Here is a 17,172-nt window from a genome sequence, read left to right on the forward strand (position 1 = left end):
GTCAAAGAACAAATGTACGTATTCTGCAGATGCACAAAAATCTTGATGCGTTAATGTGCTTAGTAGTAAATCAGTCGAACAATGCTAACAATACGCACTTTACATAAAACTGAAACAAATGGCGAGACTTTTGCAAACATGACTCCACAGAAACCTTTGCGGAAAAACCTTGGGTACACCTTTTGGAGCGCCAACAAGTCCAACGTTCACTTACGGACTCACGGTCACGCTAACCAAAAACGCTAACCTACCAAAAACAGCAGAATCTACCTGCAACCGGATGATGATCTATATTCCGGGCTTTGTACTGTGGCAACGAATTTATTGCAGGATCATCGGAGCTGAAGCAGCAGCAATAGAATAGTGCAGAACACAGATATTTAAATGTACTTACTTGCAGCTGCCTGCAGGGTGTGCGGGAGCAACGGCAGGAATACCATCGACCCATTTCAGCATCTATAGCGCCGGCTAAAAGCTGGAATCAGACACGACTGATGTGCAAATATTAAATAAGGCTGACGGTAGCTTACATGACGTATGTACGGTATGTACAGTATGTTTAGCGCCCGGGAACGTGTCAATCTGCCAAATAAATGGTACCACCTCTCATGAGTCAGAGCCGACAGATATCGAACAATCCTGCCGCGGAAAGCGCATCTGGCGTTTTCGGGAACCGAGAGAACACGTCCCATAGAATGCATATTCTGTTATACGTAATATTTTAAAACAGAAACGAATGCCCAACTAGTACCCAGTACGAGTAGCGAAGAGAACGCAGACAAAGAATCGTTGTGGCGGTTACTGTAAAAACCTTCGCCTGCGAGGTTTGCACGGTAAGGGCGTCCAGTCGCTTGAAAAGAAATTTATCCTTTGACATTTGCTATTACCGAGTTCAAGAAGGTCTATCCACATCCGGGAGGAAGACATTGCCGTACTCTTCAAGCACCGGCGCTTCTCACTGTCTTAATGGAATCGCAGTTCCTCGCGCAGGAAGCTGAAACCGGTATATTCAGGGTCCGCGATCTGGCCCCACTGGATAGCAGTGTGAGCATTTGGTGACTGGTCTGGATGTGACAATGGATGGCGCGGGAGATGTTCTTCGAGGGAGATCAATCGTGAAAGCATCCGAAATCGCCGGTGGGATGAAATTTGATTAAAAGAATCGATGCCGGCAAACGAGTGGCCAATGGTAAAACGGCAGCTCCGAAATAAAAGCGAATGGCAATCAGGAAGACAGGGATACGTCCTTCGAAGACGTGAAGTTTAGTGGTAGCTAGCGCAAATTAGTTCCGTTTATAATTATACTGCAGCTGCATGCAGCGGGTGCGCGCTGATTGTAAGAACAGCTGTCCGCGAATGCCCGTAACGTTAACGTGGGCCACCGGAAGACAGATTTTATTTTTACCAGCGGCTTGGGTAAATCAGCCATAATGCTTGTCGTACGACCGTATGAATGCTTACTCTTATAATCATTGCAGGTTCCGGGTTTGTTTGCAATAACTGTTTGCATGCTACCAGGATTTTGGCTCTCTAAGGAAAGACATTGATTACTGCCCACATATAGAGAGTTCAGTTAAAAAAAATTCGTTCATCGTTCACATAACCCCTTTATATATTAGTATGCGATTTTCGATTTGCGAACGCCAAATGATGAAGAGGATTACCACGATGGAAAAGAGCAATTTGTTACTTTTTCATACCGAGACAGCCAAGCAAGCGTTGACCTGCGCCATGCAGTGCACTCTCTGTCGTCACCGTTTATGTAGTTAAGTAGTTCGATTTTAATTAGATAACTGCATGATAGGTTCCATTCACCACCGAGCAGCTTTCATGATGACAATTCATTTTCAAGCCATCTGCAATACTTGTATGCTGGCGGATTGTTAGTTTCGGAAAACTGAAGCAAAACTGCATGCAGAACCGGTTCTGTGCAACAGCGATGTTCTAGCAAACCTAATTCGACTTACGTTTTTGGATATTTCAACAAAAAAAAGTGCCAAAAGGCTACAAAAAAAGTCGTTTTCACTGAGCAGGGAAGCTTGACTTAAAATTAATCTACTGAATCACCGCGCCGCGTGCCCGGATCTTTCCCTGATTGGGAAACGGATGATGCTTGTGGTTCCAGTCTCTGCAACCGAACACGTAATAAAGTCCATCGTTACCACACTGACCATAAATTTCGATTTTTTCTCAACGGTAAATCAACACTGTTTTTCGAAAATAAAATATGAAATTACACTACAAAACTTGATTAGCTCGCGCATTCGCGCCGCCGCCAGCTTAATAACTCAGCTCACTGGTTCATGGTGCAGGCGCGAGCGTGTCCACCTTTGCACAGCTGGGTCAAGGCTTGCTGATCCGCAGCGTCCAGCTCAAAGTCAAACAACTGCAAGAAAAATCCAGTGACAAAGCCAGCAAAGTGAAGATACATTATTATTTAATCGAAATTGAACAAGCAAATTACCTGAAGGTTTGCCTGCAAGCGCTCTTTCCGCACGGACTTGGGAATTACAACGTAGCCTTGTTGCAGTAAATACTTCAACAAAATCTGTAAGAATTTACTATTTCTTAACTGTAGTGAAACTATTTTATTGCTTAATAAGTTATTATTTTTTCAGATTCCATAATCATAATAAGTTCAAAATCGATGTAAATCTGTTCTTCATCGCGATTTCTTAAAAATGTTTGGTTAGAGGCCCTTCCGTACTGCTTACGCTGAGGAGTCACAACAATACACGATCGTCTGTAATTTCCAATAAGTACATGTACTCGCTAGTCGGCGATACATAGACTCACCTGACCGGGCTGTTTTTTGTGCTTCTCGGCAATGCCCTTCACCGAGCTGTCCTCCAGGGGCGGCGGGTAGTCACTGGTCAAGCCGTCATCCGGTCGGTCGAAGCTGCCCAGCGGCGAGTAGCCGACGATGGTGATGTTGTGCTGTTTGCAGTACTGAATCAGCTCCTTATTCTGGTTGTAAACGTGCACTTCGATCTGGTTGACGGCGATCGGCAGGCTGCTGATGGCCTGGATGCGCTTCAGCTGCTCCACGTTAAAGTTGGACACGCCGATGTCTCTGGCTTTACCGGATTTCTGCACTTCCTCCAGTGCCTAAGAAATAAAAGGATATTTTATGGAAGATTACTCGTATGTAAATCAAAACCGCCTAAGATCAGTTTAGTGTTTCAACTTTTGCGGAATTTACCTAAGTAAAAAGCGAAATCAGGACATTAAATGTAACGCTGTACTTAATTTCAAGGTCAAAATATTTAATGCAATGTGCGGCACCACTTGGATACAAAAAGGCAAATCACAGACATGTCTGACTGATTAGATTACGCTCTGGCTTCAAGCAAATATTTAATAGTTATCAAATTAGTCTTCACCTGCCAGGTTTCTACGTAGTCGATATCGCTGTGCTGCATTTTGCCATCCTTGTCCCATGGAACGATGTCGCCGCCTTCCTGCATATGGAATACTAGTAATCAGTGCCGCCCATGGTTTATGACAGTTTTCGCATTTTAGCTGCGGTTGTTATCTGGATGCATGTTAGTAACAAGCACATATCTTCTTCACTACTTCGAGTAGTGCACTAAGCCTGCGCTAACAGATTAAAATTAAAATCTACAACGTAAACCAGTACATACAATGGAAACCCGTTGATTAAAGTAGAAATCAAAAAAAGCCTATCAAAAAAATGACGAATCAGAATAGTAAGTAATCTAGGAGTAGGAGCAATAATTTGACTGCACATTGCAGTGATTGCACCAAGCTGTAAAAAATGGACCCAATGTAAAATTAAATGCAAATTACCTATACGATTGCAAACAGAAGTGTATATACAACACAATAAGCAGGTTGCGGTATCAACGAAGGGGTACGATTGACGATAGAATTAACGACGGGGTACAATTAACGAACATTTAAACGGCAGTACCCGTCGTTATTAACGAAACGAAGGGGGTATCGTTATACAACACAATAACTTTTTATCAGCTTTACAATTAGCAGCTTCCGTCTCATAATACTGCTGTACTATTGCTACATTAACACAAACTTGCTTTGCCGTGATATCAATATGCCGGTTTCTTAGAATGCTTTCTTTCTTTCTTTAGCGCTTCCTTACCAGATATCCCATGGGCCAGTGGATGATATACAGATCCAGATAATCCAGTTGCAATGATTTCAGAGTCTCCGCCAGGCCCCTCTTGACGGCTTCTTTGGAATGGAAAGTATTCCATACCTAATAGAAAGCCAGGATAGGATGAAATAAAGTCGAACAAATCAACGTTTTCCATACAAAGTGTCGCACATAAAAAAAATTATAAAAGCGAAAAGTAAGTTACAAACAAAAGTGAATATAAATAATTGTGAATAAAATGAAAATCCAAAAACTAAATACGAAAGAAAACTATATTGTTCTGGATTTTATTTTTATGAAAAAGATCGTGTTAAAAAACGCGCAAAAATGAGACAGGAGCCATATACTTCTATTTCAAGAATATTCAGCAAAACACTACTCGTACAGCAATTAGGTTTTTAGACAAATACTCGTATAAACACTAACAGAAACTGTTGAAAAACAGATCGGCACAAATTATTAATGATTGTACAATAAAACAAGAGCAGGCAATTGCAGTAAATATTAGAGAAATCAGATCTGTTGAACTCAAGAGCATCTGGCATGTAGCCACTTGCTATGTACTCTGTACATTTAACATAATAATTTCATGACGAAATGCAAACCGCTAGAGGCCGTTTGTTGGCGTTCACCGTTACGACTCACTTTGCTGCAGATGAAGAGATCTTCCCGTTTCACCACACCTTCCTTGAATTTCTCCGCGAATGCCTCTCCGATCTCATTCTCGTTCTGGTAGATAAAGGCGCAGTCGAAATGTCGGTAGCCGACGTCGATAGCGTCCTTGACAGCTTGCTTCACTTCGCCCGGTTTCGACTGCACACAAAGCGCAACCACAAGTTTAAGCGACCAGATTCTTCTTACCGGCGCTTCATGGGAATATTACCTTCCATGTTCCCAGGCCGACAACGGGCATGCGAGCACCGGATGGCAGTTGGACGGTGGGGATCTTCGGAGCGGAAGACATTGCGGTGAATTTCGTAAAACTGCAGATTCGATTACAGCTGCCGCGAGCACGTAGCTGGAACACGTTCAGTCCAGGCGAGAGAGCAAACTGTCAATTAAATAACATTCCACATCGACCGTAACCGGCTGCAGAAATGTTGAGCTTAAACCCGGTGTCGGCCGACCAAATGGCAAATGCTACAATGATAACAGAATATTAATTTAGTGATTGTACGATTACGTAAGCGCAAAATCAGCTGACAAAAACTGGAACCTGGATCATTGCAGGCTTTTGCAGCCAAATGAAACTGTCAGCGCCATGACGCATCTTGGGAGGCGGTGCGAGGCGAAGCTCGATGCAAAGAGATGGCCCTCGGCTCGTTACTACTGAAAAAAACTTTGTCAGGTAAAATTACTAGTATAATACCTAAATCTTCTCAGTTCTCAGTTCTCACTGAAGTTTCTTGCGTCATCTGGTTATTCTTTACTTTACAAGTCGTTAATCTGCTTATTTGCTCCTCTTAAGACTTGCTTGTTGGAGGATTTTAATTTGAGGGAACGCCATGATGTTCGGGCAGAAGCAGCATCAGTCGGAGGACGAACTAGAAATGGAACGGCAGGCCGCAAGCGCAGCTGTACAGCAGAATGTGATCGGTTCGTCGTTAATAATTTCTTCTTCTAATCTTCTTACAAGAAAATTATGAGAATTTGAGATTATGTTATTTATATACGGTACCCGCTCTAGCACGAACTTCTTGTACGCTGTACCGTTTACCTACCCTGTAGCTTAAATTGACTCCAGAAGTGGACTTTTGAAATTGCAAAGAAGTTTATTACGATGGTAACTTGATGCTGATTGTATGATTCTCCGTAAACGGGAATACGAGTAACTAATAACTATGCAGTGCGACCCAGTGCCATCCGCACCGGCACAATTAAATAAACAGTAAAAGTTAATGAAAGGTGTAAATACGATAAAGTGTAACAACCATAATGCTTCAAGGTTTGTCATGTTTTTGACGCGCAAGTAAAGGAATGCAGTAAGTTGGAAAGTGTAACTCTTACCGAAAAACTCAGATCTCTGTCTTGGTATAAAATGGTATTACAGGCTGTATAGTATTCAGTTAACCTTAAAGACGTGTTCGGGGTGGTTAATCAATAATCAATTAATGCAGATTTTCTTTTTTCTGTAGCTTTCGCCCTGATTGTGGGATTGATCAGACTTACGCCAATGGCTCTGGACATGCTCTCCAATTACCTTTAAACTTTGATGTGACTGTTGTTGTATTTATTGTGTTAACTGCAATTTTCCTGTCGTGGTTTCTTAGCTTTTCTGTTTGCCAAGAAATAGCATTGTTTGGAGTTTTTTAAATGTTACTACAAGTATTTAACAAGATGGTGCAGCAGTACAGTTAATGGAATATCGCATTTTGTTGCTCATATCAACATGAGAAAATTAAATTGGAGCAAATACAGAGACGGATTTTGTATGATATGTTTTGGTCACTTTTGGATAACATTAAGTATTCATTTAAATGTTTACGATATACAAACGAACATTATCATTTTGATCCTTAAACGTGCACATTAGTCCCGCAATATTAATCGTTGGCCGATAAATATTGTATAAACACAACTATAGCAGGCATACGTGACCGTCGAAAATTTGTTAAACCTTTATTATTCACTGCAGCTGTGCACCAAAAATGACAACCAATAAGATAAAAAAAAATTTACTTTGAACCAGAAACAAAGAGAGCTATCACGATGTGTCACAATCGCCAAATCAATCACCCGCCGTGAAAACAACTGCGCGACACAACAAGCGTTGCCGGCTTCAGTACGTTCGCTTGGCAATCCATAGTTTAAAGGCATCCAGCTGATTTTGAAGAATGTACGAACCTCTACGAACCAAACACACGATGGGTACACTACTGTGGCGCGGGATATCAAAAGATTTTCCTTAGGTTTTCTAGAGATTAGTCAGAACGGTGACTACGGGGCAGTGCACACTTACGGGTCATGGCAGACCAGTTGACACGCGTCAGGGCGCCGTAGTGGTATCACTTTTCGGTCGACTAGGGAACAAGCACACAGTAATTGCAAAAGGGGAACACAGAACGCCGACGTCAATGGACTAATACGAACTCTTTTCGGGATCGCAGTCGCTGCTTGGACTTGGCGCCGGCGCCAGCGGGAGCAAAGGCCGATTGGGCGGCTGCTTCATCGTAAGAGGCGAACCGGTTGCGGAGGGTGATGGGGGGCGCGAAGGACTCAGCATGACTGCTGACCAGTGACAGCCTGCAGCGGGAGGAGGGCAGTCGCTTAGTCGCTGCTGGCCACTGCCGTCCGTGTTAATCACCACGTTCATGCCGCACTTGTACAGGTTAATCAGGTTAGTTGGCGTTGCCAGACAGTGGACAGTGTTAGTGGGGCACAGATAGAGTGCAACAAAGAACTGTGGGTGCACAACACACGTTACGGAACGGATAGTATTATTTTAAGAGCTACAGTAACTCACGGAAGCTTCATCGATCAGCAGCTCGCGCAGCAGGTTCCGTACGTTAACAACATGGCCGGATGTTACTGCGCGGATGTCACGGCGGCTACGGTAAACCCGCGCATTAGTGTGGTTAGATTGGTTAGTTACAACTTACAACCAGCTGAAATCACTGTTAACCTAGTTGATTATACGTTAGTGTGGATGATGCGCGCCAGAATGTCCCCACACACATTTTCACACAAACCACATAGACGCTACATAATTAATGTAAATACACGGAATAAGCGCGACGTACGGAAGGAATGTGCACTTTGGTGATTCAGCTCTTAGTCCGTGTGTGATACTCGATATTCAGGCGATTAGACAAGCGTACCCGTTGCCAGTGGCCTGACTGCTGCTGTTGCTGCGGGGTGACAGGCTGCGGTGCGACGAGTGACGCCGGATAATTGAGGAGTAGGGTGAGCGTTCGCGCTGCGGACTACGCGGACGGGCCGTTGGCAGCGCGAAGCCGCTGATGGGGTCATCGAGGTCAACGCCAACGGGAACGCCGCTGTGGGCTGGTTCGTCGGCAAACACCGGCCCGTTGGCCATCAACGTCGACTCCGACAAATCTAGCGGCTCTGAAAGTTCCCCTGAAAAATTAAAACGATAAAAACACCCGCTTTGGCATGGGAAAAATAAGTATGAAAATTTGATGTTTTAGTTCTACCAGTATAACATGGATATCTACTAAATAATAGCCCCATTTGAGTGAGATCACTTGCAACACAGTGCCTCACCTGTCTCGTTTGTGAGTGCGTCGGCAGGAAGACCGGCTGCGTCAGTCAGCGCCTCACCACTGCCTTCCGCTATCGGTCCGAGATGCTCCTCCACGACTGTCTTCAACTGACTACAAAAGCAAGTATGCATGCCATTAACATCCTGCATCAAAGATGCCGAAGCCGCTCCGTACTCGACGCGTTCGAGGTAGCGTTGTTTGGCGCGCTGCAGAAAAGACATGTCTTCTTCCATGTCGGTGCGCTGTCTTTCCAGCCTTTCCAGAGTCATCTGCCAAAAAAGAAATATGTCACTGGCGTTGTGCAGTGTACAGGTACTGGGCCGTACATACTTGACTTTGTTTAAGGTCCTTCGCCAACATTCTTAGCTCTTCTTTGAGCTGATCGCATTGCTGTTTCACCTCATTTTCCTGCGTAACAATAAAACATACCCATATAAAAAGCACCTGCATTATAGTGCAAGGCTGCAGAGTCTGCAGACAATCGTCATGGTCTCAGCTGACAAAAGCGCGTATAAAGTGTTATAAATGCAGCAAACTACAAACCTGAAACAAAGCTGACAATTCCTTTACTCTCGTATTTCGTTTGCATTACTCCAAAATGCAAGCTGCAGGCTGGTTTATATTTTATATTGCACGCGTGGATTACTCGGTTCGGTAAAAACGGGATGCGCGAGCGAGCGGCAAATAGTGCATAAAAGGTCGGCAAACAAGGCGATCGAACACAGTCACCGCAAGTGCACACCGGACACATTGAACAAATTATGTTTTTCGAGGCTGCGGCGGGTGGAATTTTTACCTGTTTGCGCAGATCCTGAATCTGGCTTTCTAGGACTCCTTTTTGCTTTTCAAGGGCATCAATCTTCAAAGACAAGGAGACAAATGGCTGGTTCATGCGGTGCGAAACGACTGACGCACAACGGCTTCCCAAATTCAAACGGCATTGACACAAGGGCACGGATGAAGGACAATCCAGAGCACGGAAACCCTACCTGCGCTTTCTTGAAAAATGCTTCATCAGCTGCTTCCATCTTGATCTTATCCAGTTCTCGGTTCATTTTATCCAGTTCCTGCTCCACCTGTAACAGAAACATGTGTTTCAAAAACATGAGAAAAGCGCGAGAAACGCGCATTATGTTCCAAAACAACGGAAATGATATCAAACAAATACTTTTTGCTTTGAGAGTATAATTCATTTGTATTCGCCAAAGAAAAATTTGCTGAATGTACAAAAAGAAAAGTGTAAAGTAACCTGTTTAAGTTCCTGCGCGTGTTTCTGGCGGATCTCCTCGACACGTCTGCGGTGAATCTCCTGTAGACTATTGATTTCCGCTTCCATGGATTTCTTCAATTGTTCCAGTTCGGCGCGTTCCCGTTTTTCCGCTTCAATACGCCGATCCAGCTCCTCTTTCCGCAGAGCTTCTTCTGTTTTCTGCAGTTCCTCGCGCAACGTGTCTCTACAAATCCAGAATGCAATATATTCAACATCCGGATGAAGCTAAATTACACCGCTTATGACCGCAAAATTTTACAGAAATACAGATTAATAGCAAAAAAATTTCGCAGATCACAGCAAAATTAAGAACCACAAATTTCACTAATTATTCGCTGATTATCGCAAAAATAAACCTGTAGCATGTACACTTAAAAAACTTAAGACAATGCAATGGACGAGTGCAAGAAGTCATATGGCATTCACAGAGTGTTTACGCATGAATTAAGTGGGACGTCGTTGGTCACACGATGCCGATTAATTTGCCGGAAGGAACGTGCAGAGATGCTGACGCGTAAGCGGGACTCTCCCTTACCTTAATAGCTGCTCCTGGCTGGCCTTTTCGGCCTTCAACTGATCACGGAGCCTCCGCAGCTCATCATTCATGGCCTCGCTAAAATTAGCCGATGATTAGGTAATACCGAATACATGTCCAAGCTATGTGTTTACGCCAATCTGTACTGATACGCCGGCAAAAGATCTGTCAAACAAATCATCTTCCATGTAACATTTACTGCTCCACATCCAGTGATCAACAGCATTCACTGATCACTGGTGCATATTCCAGCGTGATCATTGTCTACTGCCTGTAAATTCGCCATCAAAGCGAGGGCGTATGTACAGATAATTTTCGGATGATCAACATCGAAATTGTATAACTTCATATACGTACTTACCGGACAGTTTTTTCCTGACTGGCTCGTTCCTTTTGCAAGTTATCGTTGACCCTCTTCAGCTCACCGGCAATTTCATTTCTGAATGCACAGCGCAAGTTATTTACACTTCCACAGATTCCAGCATGTCTCAATTTAACTCTTTATACACAACTGTGTATTACTACTGTCGACTAACAAAGACAAACTTATACCGTAAATCCTTTTCTTTCCCTTCCCGCTCTTTGGCAATTTTGTCTTTCATCAGGCGAATTTCTTCATTCATCTGCTCCCTACAAGAAAAGCATATCAACAAAAGCATATAAACGTTAACGATAATCAATCGTATGATAACTGGAACTGCAGCAAAGAGCAAAGTATTTAGCTTTTTCAAGTGATGTACCTGACATTCGATAACAAGAAAGTTATTATACTGATGATACGCGACCACTATGATACCTTCAATGATTCTAAATTATTTACGAAACCATCATCTGATGCGACAATCGACAAACCAACCAAAAACGCGGCAATTCATAAAATTTCGAAACTGGAAGATATGATACTTTTTATTATAGCTAGCCGCAGAGAATCTAAAATTTTTTATCTTTATCTTTTCTAAAGCAAAGCTCCAGCCCACCTCAGCTTTTTCTCCTCGGCTTCCCTCTCCAGCCGCAGGCGTTCACGCATCTTGCGGATGGTCTCCTCATTTTCCCGCCGTATCCGCGCCTCCTCTTCTCTGACTTTCTCGGCGCTGATTCGTTCAACGCTGGGTTTGGCCGCCACGGGCGGCGGCGTGCTGGCGGCGGCGGGGGACAGCTGCCCAACGACGGCTGCCGATCCACTGGAAGGTCGCCGCTCACCCAGCGCCATATCGTTCTGTGGGAATGATTCCGAGGCCCTGTGTACAAAAAGCGCAATAAAATTTAAAGTACAGAATGATATCAACATGTACAGGGACCGGTTGTACAACAACAATCAGCAATCTTTAACGACCGGGTGGGATGCATTACCACGAAATGGCTACTCTAGAGTAAAAACGAATCATCTAACTTTGAAATAATGAAAATCAGCCTTTGACGAATTAATCTGAACCTGAATCACTACTATTATGCGATTAATGCAACATTTTTACGTTCAAATAAAATAAGTATTACTTATTCTTGCTTGGTATCCCTGACTTTTGGCACACGCAACGTTAATTTATCAGTTTCCTGTTTAAAAATCTGTTACCAATCCCTTATTACGCCGGTAAAACCTTAGGGTCCGGTTAGCTATCTCGTTTAATTTGCCAAGCATCAGCTTATAATGAAATTACGAAGAGGAAACGTGGTTCAACGTCAAAGTGCACATTATTTCAAACACCGGCAAGGGTAACGGCTAACGGATGACAACGGTTCGGCGGTTTTTAAAACAATGATCATACCTGCGCTTCTCAAGGGCCGACATCTGTTCGGGTGTGACCTGGGGTTTAGGTGGAACTGGAGGAGCATTGGGAGAGGCCGGTCGGTTGAAGGGGGGACTACAGGGAACAGCGGAAACAAGATAGATGGACAGACAAACAAACAGATACACACCACTCACATTGACCGATCAAGTAGGCTACCTGGATACTGACAAAATGACAGGAAGGAGGATGGGTTATCAAAAAATTTACCGGTACAATATACACCCGCAAACACGAACGCATGCCAGGTAAGCAGCTCAAATTTTCCTCACACGGCACAAAAAATAGCTGCAGTTCATCACTACGAGTTCATCACTCGTACAGTTACCAACTTGCACTGAGTTGCACGCCGATATTTTAAAATATTAGCCATAAAATCGTACAACAAAAACCGAAAGCAAAATAAAAATGTTAAATCATAAATTAAACCATGCAAAGTTAACGTATATAAACCATCGTCCTTGTTAATATAAAGTTTTTGTTCGTGCATACGATAAAACTGCATATAGTAAGTAAGGCTTACGATGAAGTATCGGAGCTGTTGAGATTTAGGAGACTTCGGCGCGACTCGCCGGGGCTGGCCGACGGTGTGGGACTGGCAGTGGGTGAGGGGGACGTCGTGGCCGACAAAGGCCGCAAAGGCGTCGGGGTGGTCGGCGCCGGCGGAGTGGCGGGCCGCGCCCAGGGCGGTACGTTGCCGCCACTGCCGGCACCGGCCGGCGAACGCGGCGGCGGGGCGAAAACAGCGCGCGGACGCAAAGCGTTGCGTGGGGGACCGCTGCCGGTGGGACTGCCGGGTGTCGTTGGCGACACCGGGGAGGATGTCCGGAAATGCGAGTACGGCTGCAGAAAGACAAACCACACAGGCGGTCAGCTATGAAAGACCGTTTGTAGCTACGAAAGAAAGAACCATTTCCATATTCACTTATATATGTACTCTGATTATGCAATTAAATTTAATACCAGGGATTTAAAATAGCTACAGAGGGCACCACATCACGATGTGACAAATGTACTATGATACTGTTAGCTATCAAAGCACCAAAATATTAGCAAAAGCCCGCATGCCATTTTACAGAAGTACACAAAACGAAGAATGAAACCTTACAAGTACCTAGGCACAATTCAATACAATAAGTTTTTTTCGAAAAACGGATTACATACTTCGTGCTTTTTAAAAAAATTTTTCACCGCGCATCAGCAGACAGTCCTAACAGTACGATGTTTCCATAATTTCCTTTATCCAGATTTTACGCGCTCAAATCGGTTGACTTATACAACTTATTTATAACATAAAACAGTAATATTTTCACATTACGTTTGACATGATCAGTGCCAATCGTGAAAATAATATATAGTAACGTTAGACTCACCGAGGCTTGACGCGGTGGCAGGGTATCTCCATTGGCCAGCAACAGCTCGGGCGGTACCTCCTCGACACACCGCCGTCGTAGCCGGTTCTGGCGTTCGCGCTCCACCATCTGCCGGAAGTGGGTGTCCAGCGGGTGTTCCCACGCGGAAACGCCATTCTCCGTGTTAAAATAGTAAATCTGTCCCGTCGGCTGGTCTTCTCTGCGATCAAAACCAAAACACATCGTTTTGTTTCCATAATTACCGAAATCACTGTAAAAAAACATTAGCAATTTCAAGCGGAATTCACTAACAAACATTCTGAGAATTTCCCAGCAAAAACTCTGGTCAAAATACAGACTAAATTCCTCCCACAGAAGAGGACATTTCTGGCTGAAAGAGTAAGCTGATTAGTGTAGCTGTGTTGAACGGCGAATCATCACACAGCCGCAGCGACGTAAACAATCTTTTCCACCCACAGAACGCCGTGGATGACGCGCAGCGGTGATTTGAAGGAGAGAGAGAGCGAGGCCAAAGAGAGTCACGGCGCATTGTACATAAGTGTACTCACACTGCGCGCCAGCCCGGCGGAAGGGATGCGTTGAGACCTTCACGGGCAATCCACACCAGATCCACTTCGTCCTTCACGTTAATGCCCAGCGCACGAGCGTATTCGGCGATGTCTGCGGGAATAATCACATTTAATTTTTTAATTAATTGAACAGCATTTCCGTAATTCAATACAGCAGTGCACGCACAAATGTCCGTAGCAAATCTTGCCAGCAGCATTTTGAACGTAGAATCTGATATCACTGGCATTCGTGAATTTCGAATCAATACCCGCAATTAGTTACTATTACATCATACCTAGAAAAACGGCCAAACAGACGTAGGTTATTTTTTTAAAAAATATGAAAAACATCATTTCTCCGATACTTTAATTTATTAAATTTGAAATAGTTGTGAAAACAGTTGGTGCAGAGCACAGTTGTGCACTAGATCAGTTAACGAGTAGATGTACAATGTATATGCGTATGGCATAAGTCGACTTCAATAACCCGAATTAATTGAAGCTCCTTTATAGCATCAATAAACCGCACCATAACAATCAACTGCTAAAATTCGGTTTGGTTGATTTTATCCTCAGAAATATCTTTACCAACAAGATTGCGAAAGTTATCTTCTTAATTTGTAACTGTGAAGGAAATTCCTTGAAATCAGAGCTGTAGAAGCGAAAACCGTAACGGTTAACGGATCAAAGTAAACACAGGCTTGATCATCATATGTAAACATTAAAATTAATAAAATGTGAAATCTTGTTGGTAGTTGTAAGTTAAGTTTCCGGTCCGGAAAAAGGTTGATTTTGTTATCCAGCGAATAGTCGAGCCTTCGCACACTACATGTCGAAGAACTGGCAGTTTGGATCGGATTAGCGAACGATATAAATTTCACAATCCTCAAGAAATGCATAAATACTCTCGGTTATGTATGCGTACACACTTGATAAAAGACTACAGTGAAACATTTCAAGCTCACACATTCCAGTAATAATATTTATAAACCCAATATAGGGCCAAATCTTTTGCACGAGTACTTGTAGTGACCCTCGTGATAAGGAATCCATACAGCAAAACGAGTAGCCCCGTTTCCTCTGGGTAGGTGCGGTTTATGAGGCTTGCCGAGTGGTCAATACAAAATTTTACGTTTAGCCCAAAAAATCCCGTGGTTAGTTAATGGTTACTTTTATCTGCATAATTGCGAACCATAATGCAATTGATTTAACGCAGTTCGTGAAACAAATGCGAAGCAGTAAGGAAATATTACACTTCGCCTGTCCGTAGATACCAGAATTATTACAAAAAACTAAGTGCTTTTTTACGATACATTTTCCCCAAAGCATTCGAACCGCTATACGAACGCCAAGAAACGATGGTTAAGGCTTAAGGGTAATTCCTTAAAAACCAGCGATTACAACAATCTGCGCTTTACCCAGCTGACTAATTTCAGCACCGTTCTTTTACGTTGCAGGTGTTAATATTTTATATTTTGTTATTCCGTAATGTGGAAAGAACAGAGTAAATCTAAGTTGCGAAAATATTTTAAAAAATTGAAGAAACCAGTAATAACCGTTACAAAGGGTGAGCGAATGGACACTGACCGTCATCGGTGGGCGCCTCAGTGGCCTGCACAGCGGCAACATCCTCCAGTAACAAGATCTGCGGTCTGGCTGATTTCATCTTAGTCCAGCATGGAAACGCGGCTGCCGCCTGCTGCTGCAAGGGATCACACTGCTCTTCTTCCAGCCGCAACAGCCTCATAGACCCGGTTGTCAAGTGCAGGATAGTACAGTCCAGCAGATGCCACAATAGCCGCACCGTCCCGATCCAAACAGCCGCAATCAACCTGAACCAATGCACAATTCCTTCATCATACTTTCTTCCGTCATGTTCAGAAAAACCATATAAAAATCCAGACAGGCTGCTGGCAAAACGCGCCAACGAGTGCTGTTTCCGGCGACGCGCATGTTGTCCAAAGTCGCTTGATTCTATACTCTGATTCGCTGCGGCCGAGTAGAGCAAGCGCGCCGTGCTGCCAGCGCCGGAAGAGTGCGGTATTATCAAATGAAAAGCGGCCCCGTTTATGAACTATGATGGCGCGTTCGAATGTGTTTTGTGGATATGTGTGTATGTGCTGGCAATATTTTATTATATTGTGCTGTATGGAAATCGGGAGCATGCTGGTTATGACTCGACCGGCAGGCGCATATTTCTGGCTGAGTGTGTTGCTAAATATACAGTGGAACGCCGCTCGTCCAAGAGAAGAACCGCGGGAGAGTCGCGCGCGCGGGTGTGTATGTGTGTACGAGGCATCGATGCATGTTGTATTGAAACGGCAGCGCCAGTTTTGCCAAAACATATGCGGTATCACTCGCTCGCTTACGCGCCGTCGGCAGAATTGTTGACAATTGAAATGTCGGTAATTTATTGCCAGCTAATTGTTGGGATGCGGCAAGCGATTTTTACGGGTGTGCATATCCCGACTTCTCTGGTGGATTTCTTTGAAATTTTATTCAGCAGTTTCTTCTTAATTATTTCCATATAAAACGTAATTAAACACGTTCTGTTTGGTTTTCTTTGAATAAATAGCAATTTTTTTATCGTAGCAACTCTCATCAAAACTTGCTATTATCCAAACTAGCAATGGTAAAGGTGATCATTTCAACTTCCTCTTCATAAGAATATAAAACCAAGAGAAATAAGAATAAAACTGGCACTTCAACAAAATTTTAAATAAATTTTCCAATCAAATTATTCAGCTAATTATCAGGATTTAAAAAATTAAGCAGGGAAACATTCAATCCATCAATTAATTAACTCACGGGAAAATCGGGAACAGTTCCGTTGCTGCCGGCATAATTCACCAATAATTTCCGGATAACCCAACACACAGTAAATTTAGACCATTATCACATCCGAGTCAATTTGCACAAGATTACGAAAGGCGCAAGAAAAGCGATGGCAAACTGGGGAGGAAGCGATGCAGTGCGGCAGTGCAACGGAGAATCCGCGGAAAAATCATCCGATTGCTCATCTTTTCTTATTTGTTTTCCACCGGCACATTAACCAACCCCATCACTCTGGAAAGGGCTTTATTTTGTTGACTCAAATTACGTGCATCTGGCAACAGTGAGTCTGGTGCTAAATATACACCCTGGCCAGCAAACAAAACTCTTAAGAAAAAATCTCGGAACGATTCGCACCTCACCTGCACCGCGTCAGCTGTTCGTTTTAATCATTCTGACAATATTACATAAACATTAACGTCAAGGAATCTCAAGAGGCAAGTCGGAGAATGCTGTTTTTTGAACCGCG

At 43.6% G+C, this 17,172-nt stretch overlaps 2 protein-coding genes across 7 annotated transcripts; both read right to left on the reverse strand.

The window, feature by feature from the left end:
* Window positions 1-1,757: 1,757 nt before the first annotated feature.
* Window positions 1,758-5,308, reverse strand: LOC129589061 (aldo-keto reductase family 1 member B1-like). The gene is made up of 8 exons (XM_055483541.1): window positions 5,022-5,308; window positions 4,784-4,951; window positions 4,124-4,240; window positions 3,384-3,461; window positions 2,797-3,108; window positions 2,465-2,548; window positions 2,298-2,386; window positions 1,758-2,128 (listed from the first exon to the last, which is right to left on the reverse strand). The coding sequence occupies exons 1-8, from the start codon at window positions 5,100-5,102 to the stop codon at window positions 2,056-2,058; spliced, it is 1,002 nt and encodes a 333-aa protein (XP_055339516.1). The 5' UTR covers window positions 5,103-5,308; the 3' UTR covers window positions 1,758-2,055.
* Window positions 5,309-6,666: 1,358 nt separating this feature from the next.
* Window positions 6,667-17,132, reverse strand: LOC129589052 (centrosomal protein of 164 kDa-like). Of its 6 annotated transcripts, none has more exons than XM_055483531.1 (21): window positions 16,680-17,132; window positions 15,459-15,703; window positions 13,872-13,983; window positions 13,324-13,522; window positions 12,474-12,793; window positions 11,930-12,025; window positions 11,144-11,404; window positions 10,719-10,796; window positions 10,528-10,605; window positions 10,167-10,244; window positions 9,611-9,815; window positions 9,351-9,437; window positions 9,158-9,220; window positions 8,692-8,769; window positions 8,536-8,630; window positions 8,363-8,472; window positions 7,957-8,203; window positions 7,602-7,686; window positions 7,229-7,538; window positions 7,098-7,158; window positions 6,667-6,984 (listed from the first exon to the last, which is right to left on the reverse strand). In XM_055483531.1, the coding sequence occupies exons 1-21, from the start codon at window positions 16,712-16,714 to the stop codon at window positions 6,918-6,920; spliced, it is 2,910 nt and encodes a 969-aa protein (XP_055339506.1). In that variant the 5' UTR covers window positions 16,715-17,132; the 3' UTR covers window positions 6,667-6,917. The 6 variants fall into 6 exon arrangements, 4 of the variants coding, with proteins under 4 accessions (XP_055339506.1, XP_055339505.1, XP_055339507.1 ...); XM_055483530.1 differs by having other exon boundaries at window positions 7,957-8,215; XM_055483532.1 differs by lacking the exon at window positions 11,930-12,025 and having other exon boundaries at window positions 7,957-8,215.
* Window positions 17,133-17,172: the final 40 nt, after the last annotated feature.

Source organism: Paramacrobiotus metropolitanus, unplaced genomic scaffold (genome assembly GCF_019649055.1).
Source record: "Paramacrobiotus metropolitanus isolate TYO unplaced genomic scaffold, Prichtersi_v1.0 Parri_scaffold0000033, whole genome shotgun sequence".
NCBI lineage: Eukaryota > Metazoa > Tardigrada > Eutardigrada > Parachela > Macrobiotidae > Paramacrobiotus > Paramacrobiotus metropolitanus.